Source organism: Onychostruthus taczanowskii, unplaced genomic scaffold, assembly GCF_017590055.1.
Source record: "Onychostruthus taczanowskii isolate IOZ18803 unplaced genomic scaffold, ASM1759005v1 scaffold2, whole genome shotgun sequence".
NCBI lineage: Eukaryota > Metazoa > Chordata > Aves > Passeriformes > Passeridae > Onychostruthus > Onychostruthus taczanowskii.
The window spans coordinates 12,117,875-12,135,078 of NW_024499239.1; the positions used below are offsets into that span (position 1 = coordinate 12,117,875).

At 42.3% G+C, this 17,204-nt stretch overlaps 3 protein-coding genes across 5 annotated transcripts in view; 1 reads left to right on the forward strand and 2 right to left on the reverse strand.

The window, feature by feature from the left end:
- Positions 1-4,155, reverse strand: part of RBPJ (recombination signal binding protein for immunoglobulin kappa J region) — a 143,986-nt gene extending 139,831 nt beyond the window's left edge. Inside the window, exon 1 of the mRNA XM_041402715.1 lies at positions 4,085-4,155. The gene's annotated coding sequence lies outside the window, so the exon portion shown is untranslated. The remainder of the gene's footprint in view (positions 1-4,084) is intronic.
- A 6,479-nt stretch (positions 4,156-10,634) lies between these two features.
- On the reverse strand, positions 10,635-16,204 carry SMIM20 (small integral membrane protein 20). Its single transcript, XM_041402763.1, has 3 exons — positions 16,072-16,204; positions 12,361-12,417; positions 10,635-11,066 (listed from the first exon to the last, which is right to left on the reverse strand). Exons 1-3 carry the CDS (start codon positions 16,178-16,180, stop codon positions 11,029-11,031), a joined length of 204 nt encoding a protein of 67 aa, XP_041258697.1. The 5' UTR covers positions 16,181-16,204; the 3' UTR covers positions 10,635-11,028.
- The window catches only part of SEL1L3 (SEL1L family member 3), a 34,081-nt gene continuing 33,007 nt past the window's right edge, over positions 16,131-17,204 (forward strand). For all 3 annotated transcript variants that reach the window (XM_041402760.1, XM_041402761.1, XM_041402762.1), the window contains exon 1: positions 16,131-16,820. In XM_041402760.1, coding sequence (XP_041258694.1) covers positions 16,131-16,820 — 690 coding nt within the window. The remainder of the gene's footprint in view (positions 16,821-17,204) is intronic.

The following is a 17,204-nucleotide window of genomic DNA, read 5'->3' on the forward strand; positions in this document are numbered from 1 at the left end:
CATGCACAACTCTCTGTGCATGAGGACCCACCCAGAGAAATATAATTCCCAATAGCTCGGGATTCCTCTCTCCTGAGAGGATGCACAACATTTAGCTCCCTGAGGTTCAATGCTGTTGTGTTGGGAGGACCCCCTGAGAGCAGCTGGTAATGTGGAAGCTGCTAGAAAAGGAGCCATAGCAGACAGCAGTGAAAGAGGCAACCCTGCTGAAGAAAGACACTGAAAGGACGCTGGCCCATTTTTAATGACCTCAAAAACAACCTCCACAGAGAAGAGTCAGACTTCACTAATTCTCTAGTCCCTCATGACAGACACCTTTGACAGACCAAACTCTGGCTTATTAGGCTGGGAAAACCCACTCTTTTCCGTATGCAAAACCAGACATCTGACATACATCATGGACCCAAAGCTTATTTTGTCAATCCAAGCTAATAAATAATCCTGAAACTGGCAAAAGCAAATGTTTGGCAAGAGCTTTGAATATAAACCAGGCTCTAACTGAAAGCTACAATGATGACTGCAAATAAACCATTTATTCTTTCTTTCACTGTACCCATCACTGTACATGAGACAATCCTTATCCCACAACTTCCCATCTCTGCCCCATTTTCAGTGCTCAGAAACAATCCTCAATTCTTATTTACATTGCACTTCACAGATGGAGGACCCTTTTTTTACTTTTTGCAAAATAAGGTGAATGAAACATATTTGCTCCTCGTTATGAATAACTGCATTATTAATTATGTTAGTTACATACAATACCTTTGAGGGGGAAAACATAGCACTCTTCTCTAAAAGAATTTTCTTGGTTACTTAACAGAACTAAATACAGTTTGTCTTTCCTTTTAACTTTTTCCTGGGAAGAAAGTCTACATTCTTCAGCTGTGAACTTAGGTTACTGCTCTGTTTTGGGGGTTTTGTTCCATTTTTTTTGTTTAGTAATAAGAATAACACACAAGAAGACGACAGGGTTCTCTAGAGACTGAACTGCATATTTTATATCAAAAGAAAATTTGTTTCACTGGAAAATAAGCAGTCCAGAACATGCCAAATGAGAAGTTTCACTATACATCTAGACACTTGGGAGTAGGCAATTATCCAGCTGAATAGTCCCTGCTTTGGGGTTCTTCTGGAGTGCAGGGGTAACTATATCTTTAGTAGCAGACATACTAAAATTCAAGACAAAAGAAACATGCAAAGCAACTTCTTGCTACTACCACAAGCATTAAAAATATTCTTAAACACGTCACTCACTCACCAAGAAACAAACATCAGAAGGAACTGGAAATCTCTGCTCTGCTCAGCTCTGCTCTGACACTGTTGCTTTCCACCTCCTTGCAGAAGTCAGGCAGCACCTTTCCAAGCACCACCTGCATTGGGCCACGCTGTAATGTCCCACAGGCTCAGCCAGCTCACTTTGACATAAAACTAGGCACAGGTGCTGGAATCAGCCCAGGGGCTGAGTACCAGCTGGCACATCTGAAATGACTTCCAGCCCAAGGGAAATGAGAGAGGAATGTTTGGAAAGACCTTGTGTGTAGAGACTTTCCAAATGTTAGTAGCCCTCCTTTAGAGAACTAGAAATACTGGCTAGGCTGAAGAGCAATAGATGGTGTGGACTGTTTCAGGTGTACTGGAGAGATGATTCTCTTCATCTTGTGGTCTGGACTGGGTTGGGCTGAGCAGCCTCTGCTCCTTTGGTGGTGAGTTTGCACAAACATGACTGTGGCTCTTGCTTTGCTGGGTGGAGAGGGAGATGTGACTATCACTCATGCCCCACTGCATGGTTGCCTTCCCACTGCCAAAGCCCTTCTGTCAGTGAGGCTTCAAAAAGGAGTATGGCTGACCAGTTCACCCAAAAATAGCTCCTCACTTCCCCTTTTCAAACACCTCTTTGAAAGCCTGTTCCATCCGTACTTTCCCTAGGAGCCCATTCCTTCATCTGCAGTGGGAAAAGCAAATAGAGCTCTCTGGATTTTCTTTGCTTTGAATGAGAATGTTCATTGAACAGGCCCTGCTCAGGTAACAATTGAGACTTCCACTTCCTTAAAATACTGCAGAGCCTCCTGGCAAGACAGATGAATTCAGCACTGGCATGCAGATCCCAGAGAGAACAGAGACTTACTCTAGCACTTGTTTATTATGTAATCTAAGTAATGCACAGAAGAGGGGACAAAGGTGAATCCTTGAATCACTGTAAGAATGTTTTTTCTCCAGGACAGACATGTTAAGTCCAGAGATATCAATACCATAGTCCCTGGTATATTCTAACAAGCTTTGCACCAACATACATGATGATAGTTCCACCTACACTTCAGACAAGTATGTACTGATTCTGCAGTGTTCCCAGAGATAAGGATCTTCTGTACTGACTTACCTAAGCTTGAGGAACTAGCTACAAGACAGCACATAATCCTGAGACAACTTCACACCAAATAATCCTTAGCACCTTGATGTGACTCCAGAGTTAGCCCTGCTTTGGGCAGGGAATTGGATTAGATGACCTCCAAGTGTCATTTCCAGTGCAGAGTCTGCGATTTTGTGATACAACTGCTTTTGAGACAGCACATCTGTGAAGAAACAATGGAAAGACCTCAGATTTGGGATTGGGGGTTCAATTAGAATTTACATAATCCTGGCAAAGATTTTTGATAACTCTTGTGATCACTGCAATGCAAACACAGTGGGAAAACATTGGACAGATGCCTAACAGATTCAGAGAAGATTTGTGGGATTATGCTTTCACATTGTTTGAGGCAAGGATATCCTTTCCTGTGCATAATTCCTCCTCAGAAACTCCCTGTCATCTTCTACAACAGCAAATACACAGCAACTATTGTACTAAACGTAATATTTCCCCAGATATCCAGAATCTGCAAATATAAGTGTATGCATTCCTTATTGTATATGAAGTATCACTGTGATGTTTTCTACAATGATACAAGATGGTAAAGCCATTAGAATGATGAGGAAGACTTTCAACATAACAGCTAGCATTCAACAGAGAAATATTCATAAGAAGCTGTCCATAAAGAATACATACTTGGAATATGCAGACAATTTTATTTTAAGGGCTATCCCCTGCTATGTTTCAGGAAGAGAAGTTGAATGGTAACAGGACAGTCCACACATTAACTAACTAGAGAACAGAGGGTATGACTGCTATGTCCATCCAGGTAAAATTAGCAAAGCAGACATAAATATTATCATACCTCTTGTATACAGTAGAGGTACATTTTCCTAAGTGTTTAATACACAAAGGAGGTTATTTACCCAGAACACAGTCCTGAAAATTCCAGATGTTATTTTCAGGTAGTTGGGATCTGCTAGCCCTGCTGAGGACTTATTTCAGGACAGAGTGAAGAAGATTGGTGTACTGTAAGTAGGAACTACAATTTTTTCCTTGATTTATCTCAAAAACTGCAAGAGACAAAATTGCTGAGTCCTGAAAGAATTAAGTGGTTGAAGCCTCCTATCTGCTGTAGATATTTGCCCTAAGAGCCATGATCCTAAGCAAGGCAGTGCTAAATGTCTCTTTGGAATGGCAGTGCTAAATGCCTCTTTGGAATGAGACTGGTTTTGTGGTTATGCATTTCTATACTACCAGCAACCACTTAACATGGACACTTCTGGTACTGGAACTGTCTGCCTGCAAACATAGGTAGAAAAAATCATCTAGAAGATGAGAAACTTTCCATAGCTTTTGGGCTAGAATTAGAACTTGCTTGTGAAGATTCATGGTAGTTTCAACAGAAAGTTGCATGCCAACTTATTTTATCTTGGAAGACAGAAAATAATACAAACAAAACATCTTTTGCTCTTCTGAGATTTCGAGATGATCAGAATTTTAGCCAGACCATGCCATCAGAGGAATATTCCTGAAAAAGGATGGGCAGAGTGACTGATGGTAAATAGGGCATGAAATGGGATAAAGACATATTTAGAGTTTCTAGGATCCAACAGGGCATACAGATCATAATCCAACTAGCTCCCAAAGGATGTGACACTTCATGAATGAATCACAAAGTGCCATCAGCATCACTCAACTGAAACTGGTGGCACAACTGAAAAATTATATTTTTACCTTTATCTGTGTCTCTTCTGTGATTCCAAAGAATTCAAGCAAAGGAAACTTCTTATGTTCTTCAAAGCAGTCATTATCTGGTTGTCATGCCTGCCTTGTCAGAGCCTTTCTAAGCAATAGGCACCCAATGACCTGTGGAAACCAGAACTGGGTGTGAATGCTTTTGCACCCCCCTAAATAATTTTGCTAATGAATGCAGATGTGACAATTCACTTAAACACATTTTGTCAATTGCACTTGATCACTGCCTTTCCTCTTCTTCAAGTCTGATGAGTGATGGTTTTTCTAACTAAACAAATCCATCCTTGTGCTCTTGTACTATTTATGGCAATTTTCTTTTAGCCAAGCCTGGTTCTTATGAGTCAGTAATCAGTGACAAAAGACAGGATGATTATTAACTTCTGAGCTTTTGAAATAAACTGATAGCAGCAAACATCTCTTCTTCCTGCCTGAAGTGGGGAGGCAGGTCACTCTCCAATTGTTTAGGTACTTCTAACAGAATGGTTAATTTTATGCGCATCACAATGCATTCAAACAGATGGAGTATGAGAATGTCCAGATACTTCCTTGGAAAACATCTGTCTACCTGTTCTTCTTTCCAGAAAAGAGCACAAGAATCATAGCAAACTGTGACAAAAAGAAAAGTGGGGACAGTGAAAAGTCCCAAAGAAGAATATGTCAAAGTATTACTTGTTCTACCTTGTACTACAACCAGCTTGTCAACCTGACAAAAATCCAGGGGATATATTCCCTCTGGACTTCAGCAAAGCATTTGGAATGATGTCACATGGGAAACAATTAGTAGCTGCAAGAACTGTAAGCCAAGCATGAAACATGAAAGTAGCTAAAAGTGGAAATGACAAATGGGAAGTCATTGGCCTGGATGGATTTTACTGGTGGCATTCCTCAAAAGACTGTCCCAGGACAAATTTAACATAACTGTTGGACACAAAAATTGAAGTATACTAATGAAATTTTCTGATTAAACAACCTGAGAGGCAACGTCAGAGCAAAAGAATAGCTGGAACAGTAACTATGACAAAATTTAACTGCTAAGTGCAATAAGGAATAACAAGTTTTTCCAATAACCCAAAAGCTTGCCAACTGAAAGCAACCAGGAGGAACTGAGACATATTGCTAGGATTGCCAGACTACATGTATGGAGTGTGTCCCTCAGATCCTCACAGTTCCTTACAGGAACTTCATTTAGTAGTGTTGCTGGCACTGTTGCTTTGATCCAGAAGCACAGAGAGGCAGGCAGGCAGGCAGCACAGGCCACAAAACAACAACCCATGTTAAAAACATACAGAACATGCAAGGAATAGAAATGTCCCAAAGGTTCTTAGGTGGGGCATTTGGATTGAACCATAAGAAATTCTTTGTTATATGGAACATCCAGCAAGCCCACATCAGTCACTCACAGAATAACTGTAAGAACCAGAGGAAGACAGAAGTAGACAGTGAAGATACTAAGATTAGCTGCTTTCCAGGCTTCAGAGGACTCCTAATGGTACTGTTCATCCAGAAATGGCACAAGTTACAGTTCTTGTATGAACCTTCTTCATATCTGTAGGAGTTAGGGTCTAGAGCTGGCCTGCCACAACCACTGGCACCCAAAAATTCATGTAGAATAGATAAGGCAGCAAATACTTCTGGTTATATCCATGGTGGTTTCTCTGTTAATTCAGAGTGGAAGAATGTATTCCTAGACTTCACCTGAGCCATCCACTTGTGGGTTGCTGAGAACTCCTCCCACAAGAATTTCTGAAGCAAAGGGAACACCTTGCTCCCCTACCTTGACTGGCATTGCTGATACTCACCCTTCTGAATTATGGAAAAAAGCTGACAGGAGGCACCTTTCCCTGCGACCTAGAGCCTGAAAGACACTTTTCAGCACGAGGTCCTTTCCAGCACAAATGATTCTGTGATATTTGGCCTCTTAAGGTAGGCTAGAGCAAAGGACAGCTATACAATTCCTCCTCAGATGCTCTCTTATCATGATAACCTTTGTCTTGCCTAGGAACTTTATTTAGAAAGGTTTACTTCCAATCTGCTGGGGAGGAAACAGAAAAGAGGTCAACAGGTATCCCAATTTGCTCTGCGAGCTGGAGAGCCTACAATGGCTGTATATGCCCGTGGATTTATGTCCTATGTTCCTCATTCTCCCACTCAACTGAATGCTGTTTCCTCTTCATATCCACCACTCCACTTCCAGGTGTTCCTCTGGGGCTACAGGAGGAATACCCTTCCCAGCAGTATCTCAAGTTCTTTCTCATCTCCCTTCACTGTGCCCCAGTCTCCTCCACTTAGCACCTGTAACTCTTAGAAAGATTACAGTTGCTTTTTTGGCATGCCAAGGTCAGAAGAGAGGACCCATTGTTACAGAAAATAAGGGAAATAGCAACTCAAAATATTTAAAATTGCTGAGTCTCAAAAAATTGCTGAGGCAGCTGGGCCACCAAAAAAAAAGCTGACCAAATTTCTGCTTTTTTTTTACATCTGTACAACACATTCATGTTGGGTTGAATTTCAACTGACTCATATTTGCAGTTCTTCCAAAAAAATATTAGTATTGTGAAAAACAGATGAGTTTTCTGTTTGTCTCCCAAAATATAAAATTTCCATTTTCAGAACATATTATTTCAGCAGTATGAAGAGCTGAGAAATTTGTTATTCTCTTTTGGAAAAGATTCTTCAAAACATTTTAAATTTCTGGAACCAAAATATCTGATTCTCACACAAATTCAGACCAGTTTTTCCTAACCTTGAAGAATACTTCTCAGACAAGAAATGTTCTCTAGATCATCAAAAAAACCCCACACTCCTGTATTTACCTTCAATTGCAAAGAAGGGGAGCACTATTTATGGCTATTTTACAGATGGAACTGAAGCTCAAAGGCTAAATTACTTACCTGCTGCCAGACAAAAGCGTGGTGGAATATGGAACTGACTACAACAGTCCTATTTTCCAAGACAGTGTCTTAAACACTGCACCATTTTTCCTGCAAGGCCCACACAGTCTGCACGATGAAGAAAGAGACCTCAGATCACAGTCCGACCTAAGCTTTGGCCTGAACTTTGTGTTTTGCTCTCACCTGTTGCAAATTGTCCACATAGAAACTGTGTATATTCCACAGCACTTTCTCAGAAGCTGGAGAATAATTTCCTTCCACTTGTTCCAGCAAACATACTTTTTGGGTTGTGTGGCATAACAGAAAAAGCCAATACAACTTTTCATTTACTGCTGCATCTGCATGTTAACATGAAGGTCAGTAGGAATGTACACAATACAAAGAAAATGAGTAGTTAATTATTGCTAGACTGTAAGAAGGGAAAACACATGCTTTAATTTGGTTTAGGAAAGAGCAAAACACGAGAACGGCTTCTTCTGGGCTGTTTTTTCATAGGAGGGCATATATAGAGTAAAATTCATGGTAACTGGAGGCTATTTGATGTGCTTTGAGTATCACAGACAAAAAATCCCCTCTCACAATTTGGAATATTCTCATAAATAATTACAATATTCAGCAAGAAAAATCCCACTTGATTTTCTCAAAATCCTATGGGATTTTTCTTGCTGAATATTACTCATTTATTGAGATTGTTCCTTCTCCCAGGTTTATAATCTGGCAATTTGCCCAAAACTTTTGCCATATTTACTCCTTCTCAAGTGTTTGTACTTGAGGGCTTCATTGCATCATCAACAATCTGCAGTGCTTCAAAACTAAGCTGTGTTTAGACCAAAATGCTGGATTTGCTCTTTATGGAACAACTTTTAATAATTTCAAAACATCAGCATGCAACAGTCCAAAACCTAGTACAACCAGTTTCTCTTGGGATGTCAAACCACTATTTAAAACTTTCCTTCAGTCCTTCAAGGGCTGAAAGTATACTTGCTGTTCACCATCCACCTATAATAAATAAGCAAAATGCATTCATGTAACAGGGTAGAGGTAAGTACTTTAAAAATATTCTAAGAAGGCATTTTTATCAAAACAATCAGAACATCTTGATCAAAACTAGCAAATTTAGGTGCTCTGCAGAATGCAGGCCTAGCCTTCCCAATCACCAAATTAACAGTAGTTGGAGTTTATGAAAGTAGTGAAGAACTCTTACTTCAGAGCAAGATAAGAGTCCTGGAGAGCAGAGTTCACTGCACTGAACTTCACTTGTCACTGGGTACCTGAAGAAGAGGCTTATGTCAAGCATCCATGAGCAGAACAAAGCATTGTCTCAAAGTCAGCTGCAGGACTAGAACCTAACACATGAGAATTGGACAAGTCTCCAGGCAACTGGCACATGCCAGAGCAATCAGAATATTTCAGTGTAAAGTCTGGACAATTATTGCAGTACGTACCTTGTTGACTTCAGTTTTATCCAGAAAATAGCAAAAATCTGAAAAAGACATTCACTATCCTAATGCTTTAAAGCCATGGTCCATCAGCCCACTTCATTAGGTGGAATATGAGTGGGAAATGATGCTTGTTAATACCAATTTACACCATTTTTACAGTTTAGATTCACTTCAGTAGTACTCAACTGATATAGACTGCTGTAAATTCTGTACAAATTGGCAATTACAAAACTTACTGAGCTTTTCTGCACCAGAAGCAATGACCAACAGACACGTATAGTTCTATAAATGCCAAATAACTGAGTTCAGGTACTCATATGTTTTGCAACATTTCAGTAATATGAAGGCAAAATGCTTCACTTGCCACCAGCAGCCACTGTTCAGAAGCCATCTAACATTTTTCCAGGCAAGATCCAGACTCAACAAATTGCTCAACTTCAAAAAGTAAACGAGTAGCAGAGATTGTCTTATCTCTTAACCCCAAACTAAGTAATTTCACATTCTCTGTCACATCATTTATACTGATGGTTCCACACTACCACGATATATGATTTTTAAGCATTTGTGTCACCAAGTGACAGAAGCTGCATAATGGAAAAATTCCCACACCCTCTGAAAAATCTTTGGTTTGCAGCTTGGCAGTTATAGATGGAGTATCTGCATTTCGGCAATGTTTTATTTTCACTGAGGAGGTATTTTAGATGAAAGAACTTTGCTGAAATGGTCTGATGCATGAATGTTTTGTTCAAGAAAACAAAAAACCAAGGCTCCCTCATTTCTGCACTCACTGAAGAAAGGTTTAAATTATAAAAACCTCTTTTTCAGCTCTATTCTTCTTTTCACAGCAAACACTGAATTAGCTTTGTGACAATGTTGCACTGTTCTATATAATGAAACTTCAGACTGAAAGAGGGTGGGTTTAGATGAGATATGAGGAAGAAGTTCTCCACTATGAGGGTGATGAAGCACTGGAACAGATAGCTCTGAGAAGCTGTGGATGCCTGGAAATGTTCTAAGCCAAGCTGGATGGGGCCCTGAGCAGCAGTCTAGTGGAAGGCATTCCAGCTCATGGCAGCAGGGCTGGAACTGATACCCTAAGATTTAGCTTTTGTATTTTCCGCTCTGTACTGCCTTAGAGTGTAACTCTGAACTTCATATAAAGTTAGCGAGTTCTCTTCACAGTTTAGTCAGACAAAACAATCCTTTTCCAGCATGAGAACCAAGGACACCATTGCATCTTTGGGCTCAAAAAGTGTAAACAGTGAACTGAGGAGAGCAATCTGGGAGGATGGGACTTCATAACCCAAAGCTGGAATTGGACAATTAACACCAACATGTAAATCGACCAAAACTTACAAAAGTGTGAAAAGTCAGACCAGGCATCCATCTTGGCTAGAGCCACAGCCAGGCTCTTGTACTGCACAAGGTGCATGCTTTGAAGGCCTTTTAGTAAATACCCACTTTATTCCTTTGATGCCATCTACCCTCTGTTCCAGGTAGCCTCTCAAGGCATCACAACTAGATGAGCTTTAAGATGCCTTCCAACCCAAACCAATCTATGATCCCTCCACTGAATGGGTACACTCGCTCTGGCTCCAACCATCATGCAAAATGACTAGAGAACACACAGGAATCAAACATGGCCACATTTTCCCAACAAGCAAACAGAAAATACTCTAATCCTTAGAGTGATAATAGAAGACTAAATAAAAACTAATTCATAGGAGGAGAGGTGTGTCTGAATGGGAGAGTAATGACAAAGACAGGTAGAAATAGAATAGCAAGTAGCAGAATGGCAGTTTGGAAAGTAACACTGTAAACATGGAGTCTTTCATCTGCTGTCCCAACAGAAGTGTGTGACATCCAAAAAGTTGAGAAACATCAGCAAATATTAGGAATAACACTCTGCCCATACATTTTCCAAAGCATACAGCATCCTGCAATGATCTTTAAAATGTTGTGTGTCATAATTCTACTTACAAAACTACATTAATTTTCTCCAAGTTGAGTCTGTTTTGCCTGCAAAAGTAACTGGAAAGAAATCTCCTTGTGTTTATCCAGACCCACGAGCTCTGTCACTCTATTTACTCCCCTTGTCCAGTGGAGGAGCAGGAGTAAGAACAGCCAGGGGGACACCTGGCAGGCAGCCAAGGTATCTTCCACACACACTTGTAAAACAATGAAAAAAAGTACAAATTGGTTTAAATTCTTTAATGTACAATTTTACACTCACCATGGTGTAACTTTCAAACTAGGGAGGAAATTGCAGCAGTCTGCATGATTTATTCTATCCATAATTTACAAGTGTACAGATTAGAAGTAAATCCTTTTTCCTTTTCTCAAGGAAATAAATATTTCATTTCTATACTCAGTAATCATTTAGCTTTCTAACAGTCTGTGAGCTATGCACCAGCATTCTCTCTCAAAACTAGCACGTTTTTATCTCTTGGGATTCCAAGCCTTTGTTGCTCCTCATGTGCCCACAGCATATTCAGAATTCTGCTCCAGTGACACCTAAAGACACACTTCAGTGAAAGAAGAAGCAGCTGAAGACATCCATCTTCAGGTTTGCAATACATCCAGCTGCCAATTACTTTCTTCCAAATGGATCAGACCACACTTTTAACCCTACAAATCAAACATCAGAATAGCAGCAGTTGATAATTTAGACTGTTGGATCAAAAAAAAACAAACAGGCATTCTACTCCAGCTTTGTGTACTATAAACAATGAAAGAAGCCAACAATTTCTGCACTGAATTTGCAACTCTGCTTAAACTTGCAAAAATATACAGAAAACCAACCTCATCTTGATCTTAAACTTCAGATAATGGAAAAATCTATGACATTCATAGGTAAGGTGTTCTAGAATTGTTGGATCATTTAGAATTAAACCTTACACTTGAATTTGTCTAGGTTTCCTTTTCAACTAATGGATTTCATAACTTATCAGCAGCTAAATTCAGATGAAAAGGAGAACTTACACTAAGAAGAACTGGTCATTAAGTACCTGCACCTTGGATAAATGAGTCAATCCAGCCCTCTCAAATGGTTAGTAAAAAAGACAGGTTTACAAGACCTCTATTTCACAATACACCTCCTGCTTCTCTTCAGCATTTCCCCCACTTCCCTGGAAAGCAAGTCCTGCACTAATGATCTAACCAATTTATGTAATAAGGTCATGGCTTTAATCCTATTTGATTTTCACCTGCTGCTGATATTAGGCTTTTTCAAAAACAAAAATACATTACCCTTCAACATATTCAGGTATTACATGTTTCACCAAGACAGGCACTCTCACATCTTTAATCAAGAAATGCCAGCCTTGCATAGACACTCCATTTAACATTATAAAAAATGAGATATCAAGGATAGTCTGCTATACTTGAATTTTACTTCCCTCACATGCTTTTCTAAGCCTTTCACTGTCAACAGCAAGGATCCAAAAGCTATTAGCACTGCATTCCATATTTTCCTTCACATGTAGTGGATTTCTGCATGGCCCATCCACCCATGTGGCCAGAAGGCACTGCCAAAGTGCTGATGAACTGTGTTTCATTAGAGTTTGGTATTCCACAAAACTAGGGTGCAATGATGTTCTTTATAGCTTCAACTCAGCCTATCCATAGTTCTTGCTCGCTCTGTGCTGCTTCAGAAGTGGAAACTGCCTCTATTTAACGAAGTGTGAAGATAGCAGAAACTGCAACTTATTTGGCCAGTTAAGTCACTTTAAGATGAGTTTCATTAAAACCATAATTTTTCAGTGAGTAATTAGCCTGAAAAAAATAATTTAATGGTAAATTTATTAAATATGTTTTCACTGAATGTATTCTTCACTATATTATTTAAATCCATATAAATATTGAGGCCTTACTTCAAGAGGGTCTTTAAAACAATCAATGCAAACACATAAATCCAGTATACCTGCAGGCTGAATATCCTCTTGAACAATACCAGCTCGGTTTATTGACTGCTCATTCTCTGGAAAACAGAACAGAAAGGACACTACTAAAAAAAAAAAGAAAATACCAGATATCTTGATTGCATCCAATAAAAGAATCTTGAAAATTTTATTAATTCAAGATGCTACCCAATAAAATTCTGTTGAGTATCTACCTACAAATGCAAATGTAGTATTCCTACTTCACTGAGAAATTAATAGCTAGTCTGTTTTGAGAGATTACAAACAATAAGATAATAATCCTCAAACAATGCCTACTGTTTAAAAAAGATGCCAAAACACCTGCCATGGTCCCTTAAGGAATGACTAGTACTTTTAGAAGCTCATTCATATGCTCAACATAAAACTAGTCAAAAGATTTTTTTTTTCCTTTTGGGCAACTCCCATTTTCAGGCTCTGAAAGATCTTGCAAACAGATTTCATGACAGCACAAACCAAATTACTGCTTGTAAACTTTTTGAAATTCAGCATCTGAGGGATATTTTCCCATACACTGGGCCTGTCTCAGGCTTTTCTTTTTTCTTTGAAAGATTCAATCACCTCCACAAAGAGAAGTGGAGAAAACAATAATATTTCCCTTACTAAATTCCCCTCCTTTTTTTCCACTTCCAGTTATGCACTTCACCAGCACAGTGCTACTCTGAAGCAGGAAGTCAAAGCTCAGGTGGATTCACCTTTTGCCCCCACCACTGAACTTCTGAGGCCTTTAAAAACCTGCAGGCTGCGCATTAGCAAAGGAAGCTCACAACTAAGCTCACTTAAAACTGGTATTTTTCATTATCCTATCCAACTGGGACTGCACTAGCACTGCATGTTATCAGGCTGTCTAGGTACAAGCCTAATGCTGCTGGAAACAAGCAGGAATATCACAGTAACTAATTCTCCTTGCAAAGGGACAGGCCCTAGAGGCACACCCAGGTTCTCCAACTCTGTTCACTCAGCATGGTAATTCCATTTAATCCTTTTTACCAAAATCTCAGGGACCTGTCTAATTACAAAGGAAAAGGCACAAAACCCAGAAAGGGAGAATACAATAAATTAGGGCAACAAAGGAGACTTCCTGTAGGACATGAAGAAGAAGGATATTCAGTCTTGAGTGGAAACTTAGATTAGAAGAGAGGCAGGAGAAACGGGAACCAATCTGAGAGTTCTGGAAACACACTTGGGTTGAACAGCAGGAGCTGTTAATGGTCGGGCAAAGAAACCTGTGCAAAAACGTAAGCAATGATAAATACAGAGACAGGACACGGAACAGTCAATAGAGAGACTGCTGTGGGGCCTGCAAACAACTTGGAAGACAGGTAAGCCAAAAAAGGACAACAAGGAAGATTCAGTCTTGGTGACAGGAGAGCCACCTCACAGGATGGGGAAGAAACAGTCTCACAATTCAGAAAATCAGGAAATTTGTGAAAATGTCACAAAGAGCAGCTGTCAAGCCACTGTTTTAGTTAATCTATATGGAAAAGGCCTGTGCTGGTGGTCTCAAAGTTTCATCATTGCCAGTAAACTGCAGTCTTTTTTAAAGCTAGATACTGACAAGAAAATTAGAAACAGCAAAGCCACAAACTGTAAAACCCTACAAAACTGTAACATTTCTGTATAAAATTAAGTCAAACTCCTTTGTGCACAATTTACAGCTCATATCAACAATCTGATTATACGCAGTTTTTCCAAGTAGCTTTCATCTTATTTGTTAAATTGCTGGGAACTTCTCTGAAGATGTTTGAGAATCATGCAGTAAAGTCTTCTTCCAGAACATTAATGTACTTCACTTGTATAGAATTTGGGAGATACACAAGAAAAACAAGAGTGAAGAAAGAAAAGATAGCATTTCATGTTTTCATAGTGCAATGTCACTCCAGGTTAACTAATATTCATTCTTGCCTTTTGCATGATTATTCTGTGATGCTAATCAGAACACCCAACTTTTGGGACCTTTTGGGACACAGCATCCCCAAACACAGAAATACTGAGTGTTCTTCCACAGCTCAAGCCAATAGAGGGCAGGAGCTTCTAGGAAGTTGTCATACAGCTTACTGTACTCGGAAAATCCTCTGTACTCCAAAGGTTAAATACTTGGGTTCAAACACCACAACTGTGATAGTCCACAACCTTGCCTCAAGTATTGTGATAACAAATGCTTGTGCCTCTCATACTGCAGTGATGAACGTCACAAAAAAGCTAATTGAAAATGAATTAAGGTGATATCACATGAAGATTCAGCACCAGGCAATAAGTTTAGGATCAGGTATCAAATCACAAGTTTGTGCACTTGCTAACTGAGCACCAATTCAATCATTCTATGTCATAAATAGAGATTAAAAATCCCTAAACTGATAGGAAACATCTACTCACATAACGGCAAGTACAAAGGAACTAGCATTGCTCCACTAGTTCTGTCCTTTCCTTAATGCCAAGACAGATTTCTAATATAGTATTTTTGGAAAGTATAGCATACTCAAAAAATATTTAGTAATAAAATTTTCAAAGGGAACACAGAGCAGGAAACATAATTGTGGGAAGCTTCACAAGCATAGCATCCTTCAGTAAAAACTTGCTTGTAAGTTAAATTTTATTTGACCTTTGATGCAAGGTCACAGCCCCTCCAATAAGACCAGTAAGTTTGTTATCCTTTTTTTTCCTTCCTAGAAATCTTCAGTTGTCTTGGCAGATTAACCACATATATCTTCATGTTATTGGCTTGCTTAGTCTCATAAAAATTAAAGTTGGAGAGGCAAGGCTGGTTGCACCAGAACTTTCCCCCCATTTTCTTTGGCACTATTTCACAGAAGTCGAGGAGGAGTAATGGGTGCTCCCTCTACGGAGCACCCACCTGGAGCCACTGAGGCTTCACACCTGGAGTTGCAGGCGCCCTCCAGGGCTTTGGCAGGTTTTCCTGGCAGGAAAGCAGGGTTCTCCTCAGGAGTCAGTTTCAGAGACTCTGCAGGGTGAGACCAGTTCTAGCAAATCATCACAACTGGTTGTCACGTTTTAAGCTAGATTTGCAATTGCAGCTGGTAAACAGAACTGGAACAGCTCACAGAATCATTGAACAGCCTGGGCTGGAAGGGACCTTTAAAGACCACCTAGCCTACTCTCCTGCACTGAGCAGGGACATCTTCAGCTAGATCAAGTTGCTCAGAGCCCTGTCCAACCTGAGTCAACACACCACTCCTCTGGGCAATCTGTTCTAGTGGTTCATCACCACCATAATAAAAAATGTATTTCTATTTACTCTGAATTTACTCTGTTTCGTCTAAAACTATTACCTCTAGTCCTATTGCAAGAGGGCCTACTAAAAAGCCTGCCCCAGCTATTTTACGAGCTCTCTTCAAGTGTTCTACAAGATTTTCTGAAGCCTTCTCTTCTCCAGGCTGAAGACCCCCAACTCTCTCAGCCTTTCTGCACAGGAGAGGGGCTCCATCTCTCATCTCAATTTCTTCAACTGCTTCTCAATCCTTTAAGGAGCACCTGAAGGATGTTCTTAACCACGTGCTGGCCAATAACTTGAAATAAGAGTAACGGCGAGCTATATTATTTTGGTTTCCAGGTATCTCCTAGACGAGCAGAAAGCTCCTCGGGAGTCACCCACCGAGCAGCAGCCCCAGCATTCCCCCAAGGCCGGGCACAGACCGGGCCACGGCCCAGCCAGCTCCCCCCGCGCATGGACTCACTGTACTCCTCCGGCAGCAGCAGCGGCCGGAAATAAATGGGGTAAAAGGCGGCTCCCACCATGGCCACGAAGGCGCCGAAGATGCCGAGCGTGCGGGCCAGCGCGGCCATGGCGCGGCGGACACAGCGCGGGGCCTTCCGGGACACGGGACAGCGGCGGCGGCGCAGGGACCGCCCGGCCCGCCGGCAGAGCGCCCCCGCGCGGCCGGCGGGGCGCAGTGCAGGCACAGGGCCGGGGCCGCCGCGCTGTCAGCCCGGCCCGGGCAGCCCGAGACGACACGCCCCAGTCCCGCCGCCCCGCCCTAGAGCGCCTCGCCAGACAGCGGGAGCTGTCCCAGCCCGGGACTACGCCGGTAGCGCAGCTCCGAGGCCGGAGGGCGAGAGCCGCCAAGGCAGTGGGCGGGCGCGGCCCTGCGCGGGGATCCCTCCCGGCGCGCCGCTCCGCTCCCGGGACGCCGCCCGGCGCCTGCTGCACGGAACTGCGAGGAGCCGGCAGGGAGCTGCGCAGCACGGCCGGGGCTCAGCGTCTTCTGGCCCAGCCCCTCCGCACCTGCGGCGGCGGAGCAGGGCCCTGCCCTGCCCTGCCCTGCCCGGGCGGCGGCCCCTCCTCCAGGAAGCCGGATCTGCCGCATCCTTGTCGCCGGGCCGGCCGCGCAGTCCCTGCCGCGCTGGGCACCGCCGCAGCAGCAGCAGCATGCGGCCCCCGGCCGAGCCCCGCCGCCCCCCTCCGCTGCTCCTCGTCCTCCTCTCGGTGAGTGCTGCCGGCCCCGCACCTGCCCCCGCGTCCCGACCCAGCCCGGGCGTCGCGGCAGAGGCCGGTCCGTGCGGGGCCGCGGGTCGATCCCGCAGGGCGGAGGGAGCCGGAGTCCGGCGGGGCTCGGGGGACTCGGGCCGCGGCCGCCTGTCGGAGCCAGCCCCGGCTGTCCGGCCTGGCTCCGCGCCCCCTCCCAGCCCCGGGGTTACTGGGGCCTGTCTTGGGGGACGCCGAGTCGTCACATCCAAGTGTTAAGCTTTCTGCCTTGGGTGACGATAAACTTCTAGAGTGGGAAAAATGGGAGGGCCATTGACATCTGCCTACATATGCACGACTGAACATAGTGCTGCACTGGCTTATGGAAACAGCTGTGGTTTTAGG

Coding starts and splice junctions, on each gene's coding strand:
- SMIM20 (XM_041402763.1), bottom strand. CDS start 16,180: ATGGCCGCGCTGGCCCGCACGCTCGGCATCTTCGGCGCCTTCGTGGCC. Junction 12,418..16,071: donor GCTGCTGCCGGAGGAGTACA/GTGAGTCCATGC, acceptor TCTGTTTTCCAG/AGAATGAGCAGTCAATAAAC. Junction 11,067..12,360: donor AGAGGATATTCAGCCTGCAG/GTATACTGGATT, acceptor TTTGATTTGTAG/GGTTAAAAGTGTGGTCTGAT.